The 7053-nt window shown below is 34.1% G+C and overlaps 1 protein-coding gene across 1 annotated transcript; it reads left to right on the forward strand.

Moving 5' to 3' along the window:
- Positions 1 to 570: 570 nt before the first annotated feature.
- Positions 571 to 6042, forward strand: LOC142978788 (collagenase-like). The gene is made up of 5 exons (XM_076123358.1): positions 571 to 771; positions 2175 to 2439; positions 2885 to 2983; positions 5252 to 5445; positions 5888 to 6042. The coding sequence occupies exons 1-5, from the start codon at positions 583 to 585 to the stop codon at positions 5990 to 5992; spliced, it is 852 nt and encodes a 283-aa protein (XP_075979473.1). The 5' UTR covers positions 571 to 582; the 3' UTR covers positions 5993 to 6042.
- The last annotated feature ends 1011 nt before the right edge of the window (positions 6043 to 7053 follow it).

Consider the following 7053-nt stretch of genomic DNA (forward strand, 5'->3'; position numbering starts at 1 on the left):
GTACTAGTGTACTGTTTTTTTTATACTTCCATTGGAGTTAATTAAAAGTAATTTTACGATATTATAATTAATATTTATATTCTTCTCACTGATTTTTCCAGGGAGTATTGTATTTTCTTGATATTTTCAATATGACTAATTGAAAGCAATTATATAATGCTTAATTTAAATTTGATATTCTAGTCATCAGGATTATATCTGAGACTATAATGGGTTATATTTAAGCAAAATACTTCAACTATTTTTTGGTAATAATTTAATGTTATTATTCATACAACAAACGACTTTCACTTATCATATATTATGTTCAAATATAAATAAGAAAAGACCATTAGTACTTTGCCCGACCCGGAAATTAAGCTCTAGACTTAGCAGTCGTTTACACTACCGACCGCGCTACAGCACAGTCAATGATTTCCAAATCAAATTATCAAATCAATGATAAAATGTATAACCAAAATCACAATCTTAATACCGAGACAAACAGAACTGCAGTACATAACTAGTATATTAAAGCTGATAAGAAAGCAATCACTACAAAATTGTATATCTTTAAGATAAGTTGTCAATCGTGATACGGCTATGGCCATGTGTAGAGCACTTATTTGTTTGTTATTATTTACTTCTGTTTATGGAGTGTTTGAAGACCGGCCGACTTATGGCTATCATCGAAAGGTCGGGGTCCCGAAGGCTTTTAAGCTGAAGTCTTTGGAAAGTGTAAGGATTATTGGTGGTAATCCTGTGGCGAATGCTGATGCTGTGCCTTATCAAGTGAGTGGAAAAATGTTTCTTAATGGTGTAAAGCGTAACCTAACAAAAGTGGCACTGGAATTTGTCTAAAGGGAAGTGAGTCCAAAGACAAATAATAAATGACTGATAAAAAAAGATATTATTCAAATGGGGCGCTGAAATACTTTTCCTTGTAAAGAATTCAGTAAGCCATGTTGGAAAGATACGGTGCAGGAGTATTTTCAAGTTTTTGGTAGTGTTCTCAGGGCTGGATTTATTTGCACTTCTGGGCAACTTCTATGCCAATTTCCTATTTAAATGCATACTTTGCAGTATGCTTGCTTGCTATGAAGATAAAACTACCTGCAATTTAGATGTACTGTTATATTTTAAATTTTAATATATGTGTAGGACTGCAATGGATGAGACAAGCGCTGGATCGTATAAAAAGGCGTACTTAGAGGGACACCTATACTCAACAGTGGGTTGAAATGGACTGAATAGATATATAGAAGGTGTAGTTGCATGTACAATGAAACATATATGATCCAATTCATAACTCTCTTTAATTAAATAAAGTACATAAATATCTATAAAACCACTATCAACCAGCGTTTAGTACAAAACGCTCTTTAATTAAAAGACATATAAATCTATAAAACCGCTTCAACCAGTGTTTATGCACATAAAAATGACATAATTTCTTGAACGCATATTTTCTAATTGAATCAAACTTTAATAGAATTTATTTACAGCAGACATAATTACTTCACTCAATTGATACTAAAGTGATTCTAAGTAGTATTTCTCGGTAATATACAAGACGAGTGAGTAATTACTGTAGATTGTATCGGTTGAACGTTCTAACGTCTCTTTGATGTATTAATATGCATTGAACTATGACGTCATAGCGCAGGAAATTATATGTCTTCTATAATGTAGATTAAGATTGATATTTGATTGGATTTTGTTATGACGTCGATTAGGGACTTTTTTTGTTATATATTGATTTTTATATCAGAAAGCTCATCGCGATTTCACATGTATATCTATACGATATTTTGGCGATCAAAATTGTGCCCGGAGTTTCATGTCGAACTATTTTGGTCTTTTAAAATTCAAGTCAAGTCATTTAAATATTTTTTTAACATGGCTATTATACATACGGCAACCTTATAATCAGGATTCTATGTTAAAGCAACATTTGTTATGACATGTCAAAGAACTTCAATAACTTTCAAAACCAGATTGACCTTTTACCACATTCGTATTATATTCATTTTACACATTCATACATAAAATCACGCCTTCTTTCCATAGGTGTACAGAGACCAGAGAATAAATAATATTAGAATAACACCATCTTAGCAAATGATGTGAAAGAAAAAAACAACAAAAAAATTATATTTATTTTGTTCTAAATCCAGTATTTCTAATAACCTCAGGCCGGTATCATCACCACGCTAACCACGGGCTGGACCTCAATATGTGGCGGCAGTCTCCTCTCAGCCACTCGGGTCCTCACCGCGGCACACTGCTGGTGGGACGGCGAGAGCCAAGCGAGGCTGTTCACCGTCGTTCTCGGCTCTCTTACTATCTTCTCAGGAGGGACAAGGATGGATACTACTGATGTGAGAGTCCATCCGCAGTGGACGGTGCAGATGATGAATGATATTGCTATGGTCGGGATATCGAAAGTGACGTTTAGCAGTAAGTAATTTTGGGTTTAAGAAAACTTTTTCTTAGGGCTTGTTAACATCTTGTAGACAAATATTAAAATTCAGTTAGTCTACTCTTGATTAGAGCAGAGGATTAGTGCCAGACTCTTTTAAAATTGGGAAATACTGTAGTTTCCAGTGTTACTGCATCGTAATAAATCTCAAAAGGGACCCAGTGTTTTTTTACCGCCTCCGGCGCATTGGCTTAGGTCGCCAAGTCGCTACCATTGAATCGGGAGGTCGTGGGTTTGATTCCCACACGGGACAATTATTTGTGCGATCCACAAATAATTATTGTGGGCTGGTTGTACTTTGTGTCCGTTGTTTGTATGTTTGTAAAAGTCTCCGCGACACAAGAGCAATGTTTAGTGCGGAAGTTGTCTTCAACTCAAATCCTATTCACGTGCAACCTCTACTACCAAATATGTTTTTTGCAGATAACATCCAGCCGATCCCTCTGCCGACCATGGCTGATGTCAACCTTGACTTCGTGGGCACCTCCGGCGTGATCTCTGGATACGGGAAGACCAGTGACGGTAAGAACATTATCATTCTATTAATTAATTCAACATCAGGTATCTACAATGCTTTGCCGTTTATGTATCTGGTAAAAGTTCTATGGAAAAGTCAATGACTCTTAATAGATGGGCATTTACGGCTACTATCGACTATTTATTTGTACGGGAAACAGTAGCGCGATACTCTATAGTCGGTACTGTTGTTATCGAGAGTTTGACATTTAAAATGTACTGCAAAAATAGTACCTACGGCCCGCTAGAGGCGCTGATAAAACATTCAAAAAAAGGTTTTCAATGGCTAGCCGGCTGTCGACTTTCGATAGAGGTAGTAAATCACGCTTCTGGGCGTCTTAAATTATTTGTAAGTTTTTTTTAGCTCGCTCACAAGTCAATAGTACCAACTACATATAAACCGCGCTCAAGGTACTAAAAAAAGCTACACTATTGCTAAAAATTATTTAATGAATTTTTCTATCTTCGATGTTCATTCTCACAGTGACTCATTAAGTTGACTCCAGGGGACTTTTAATGACGGATAAACACTTCATTTTACTTTTCATTCAGTTTGTTTGAATAACACTTGAAGAAACGTATCAATAAATTGTTTTTAAGTAGTAATCAAAGTTATCAATTAAATGGAGATAAGATCTAATTTACACTGATTTCCTTTAAAAATATTTTGGTACTATTATCTTAAATATTCTATCTATAACGGAAATTGCAATCTGCTAGTCTATAAGATGTCTCATGTTTGTTTGTATATTGTGTAATGGGTAAAAAAAGCCTACAGTCCCACACTAATTAGGCATTGGCATTAGTACGAGTACATAATTAATTCATAATGAATAACTTTAAGAAAGTACCATATTTTTGTAACTTTCACATTATTATTAAATCATTTACATCTTCTTCATGTTTGTTACTCAATCTTGTTAAAACTGTGTGAATGTAGTCTTAAAACCTGGATTGACACACATAATCTCTTAAACTCAAATATTTTCAAGCCGATGAAGTCGCGTGCGGATGCTGACACCATATATGCGACTATGATACGCGTACCCTACGCTGTAAAAAGAATAATACAAACGCATATGACGCGTTAGTTTACTTGTTATATTCGATAATGCATGTATTAATGCTATTGGCACTTATTCAAAACACAAAATCAAGCATAAAAAATATATGACAACTTAATTTTCATAAAACTGTGAACGCATTAATTACCTCCCCACACACACGCCTCCAGTCCGCCTCTTCGATGTTCTTTCAAAACTCCTTTAATTTCCACCTTTACCTTACATTCTGACAATAGCGAAAGGTAACAAATAGCACCCTTGTAAAGGGCTGCTCAACAAGAACCTTCGAAAACTCAACACGTACCGAAAGCAAGAAAACAAAAGAAAATTTACTCCCTCAAGCCAAAATTTGCCGTATTCAATTAATTTCATAATTTGAATAGCCTTTTTCGTACATTTTTGTTCGCGAATTATTTAATTATTAAGCTTATTAATTCGTGTGTTTTGTTTCTGTAGGATTTTTTCTTTGAAATTTACTTTTGTTTTTGATGTCTTATTATAGGTAAAATAATATAAAGAGGTCGTTGACTAGACGTGAAACTTAAAATACTGTGAATTTCGCGAATAATTTGTGTATCCACTAAATTCTCACGAAATCGAAAAAGAACAACACCTTTTATAAAAACTTCCCTGTTTCGACTTTTCCACTGAATTTCCTTAAACATGAGCTTTTTTGTAACATACCTAGTTTTAGTTTTACTGAGAATTGAGTCAAGGGAAACTTTTAATTTACAATAACATACCCGGAAACAACGAAAATGAATTTTACGTACAGTTGAGTTAGTGCGTAATAAATAAGAAATAAATTTAACAGATTAGTGTTTCACTGCTGGGCAAAGGCCTCCCGGAATTAGGGAGACGACTTGACTCTACAACACTGCCCAAGCGCGGGTTGAGGACTTATACCCAAACAACCCAAACCCAAACCTACACTAAATAATTTTACTAAGCAATATAAGGATTTAACCCGGTGTAAGCTCTCTTTGAAACATCGCATTGTCAAGTTGCTGCAATAATTTTATTAACACTCACTATCTTACAAAACGTAACACGAGCTCGCGTCAACCTATTTTGACAAAACGTCTATGGTACTTAAATAGACAGTATTAAGCCATTTAAACCATTATTTTTGTTATACACGAAATCAAACGTAACTTAAATTTAGTCAGTACATTTATATGTATTTTATATATTTTTTTCTTTCCTGTAGCTCAAAACAGCTTCCCTTCCACCACCACTCTCCACCACACGACAGTGAAAGTGATCAGCAACACGGTGTGTCAGAAGAGCTTCATTATACCTATACATGGCAGCCATGTCTGTATCGGAGGAGAACGGAGGGGCACGTGTGATGGGGACTCCGGAGGACCTCTCGCTGTTGTGCATAATAATCAGAGGATAGTGGTAAGTTATTCAATATAAATTCAAATTCAAAAAACATTTTAATCTATAAGCTTTTAACATATTACATTGAAGATCATCATAATAGTTTAAATATCATCGTTTTTAGCAGCAACATCCAGCATATTTAATTTGATAAAATATTTTTTTCTGATAATTATCCCGCTGATAGATAAGAGACTCTCTTCCCAGAATGGGGCAGAGTAAGGCCTTGAAATCACCACGCTGTCCAAGAACAAAGACATCGCATCCCTTCAAGAACTATTTTTTGGAAAAAATGTCGAAAGCTTTAAACTTTCCTCCCAATATGATATTTGCCTTGACTATCAAAAAACATGGTAGTTTACTCATAATTTCGAAAGTCATTGGGTATGTCGTCGAAGTATTAAGATGTCGTTGTCGGCGATTGATATATTTGAAATTTGAATCACTTTCTTATTTTCAGATCGGTGTGGTATCTTTCGGTCCTAGCCAAGGATGCGAGGCTGGACTTCCATCGGTGTTTACGAGAACAACGGCGTATCTCGCGTGGATACAGTCTCACTTATAAATAATACTGTTTTGTACTTTTATACCATTTGAATAAAAAAATGTATGGCATATGTATTTTTCCATTATGCAAAAAAAATACGCAAATGTATTTTTTTTGTGTTCTTATGTGATTTTGAATATATGAATCGTCTATGTTAATACTTGTTACTAAACACTACTACAGTAATTTAAAATGTAATTAAGATTTATTTTCAACAAATATCCAATGTTGATCTTGAGTTGATCGAGGCACAGATCAGATTACCCAAAAAATGGTCTATAGCTGGCGTGAAAAATAGTTAGTGGTATTAAATTCCTAGGTGTCAGTTTTAGGTTTTATCGAGATTAGACCTAAAACCATAAAGATAAAGACCCGGTTATCATTTTGAATAGAAATAGTGCACAGTTTGGGAGAGACAGCTGTGTTTTTATAGATAGAACATTAAGTGAACTCGTTAATAATAATAAAGTTTGATTTCGAAGCGTAGGTAACCTTAATTCAATAAATAATACAATGAAACCAAACTTAATTAAACACACAAAATATACTAAACTAATTCCGTATTTTAATACATGATCGATGGTCCGCAAAATGGCCGCTGTGTTCAATATGTGTGTATAAATTATGATGGAGTGCAACAGGCTATGACGTCACGCTTATTAAATGAACATGTTGATGACGTCATTAAATGAGGAATTGATGCTTTGATTTTTTGGGGATGGTGGTGAAATGTTCGGTGATTTTGTGCAATATTGAGTAAAAAAATGATTTAAAATCTTCGCCTTTGGCATATTTTTTTGTTCAAAATATAAACTATTTAACGGAAGTCCATTTTTCAAAATTATTTTACCGTTGTGGTTCGCAATATTTAAGTTGTAATAATATGATTATTTTGTTTTATAACATTATTTTTGGATATAAAAGCCAACCAACATTGTTTCGTAGTATAGACACATAGGAACAAGATTTTATTATATTGCTTACTGTAAATGATAAATAAAAAAAATACAATAAACCATATGGATTAGAAAGAAAGCTCGTACTATGGTCACTAGATAACTGATTAACATACTTCAAAA

Source organism: Anticarsia gemmatalis, chromosome 15, assembly GCF_050436995.1.
Source record: "Anticarsia gemmatalis isolate Benzon Research Colony breed Stoneville strain chromosome 15, ilAntGemm2 primary, whole genome shotgun sequence".
Classification (NCBI taxonomy): Eukaryota; Metazoa; Arthropoda; class Insecta; order Lepidoptera; family Erebidae; genus Anticarsia; species Anticarsia gemmatalis.

Coding starts and splice junctions, on each gene's coding strand:
- LOC142978788 (XM_076123358.1), top strand. CDS start 583: ATGGCCATGTGTAGAGCACTTATTTGTTTGTTATTATTTACTTCTGTT. Junction 2,440..2,884: donor ATCGAAAGTGACGTTTAGCA/GTAAGTAATTTT, acceptor TGTTTTTTGCAG/ATAACATCCAGCCGATCCCT. Junction 5,446..5,887: donor ATAATAATCAGAGGATAGTG/GTAAGTTATTCA, acceptor TCTTATTTTCAG/ATCGGTGTGGTATCTTTCGG.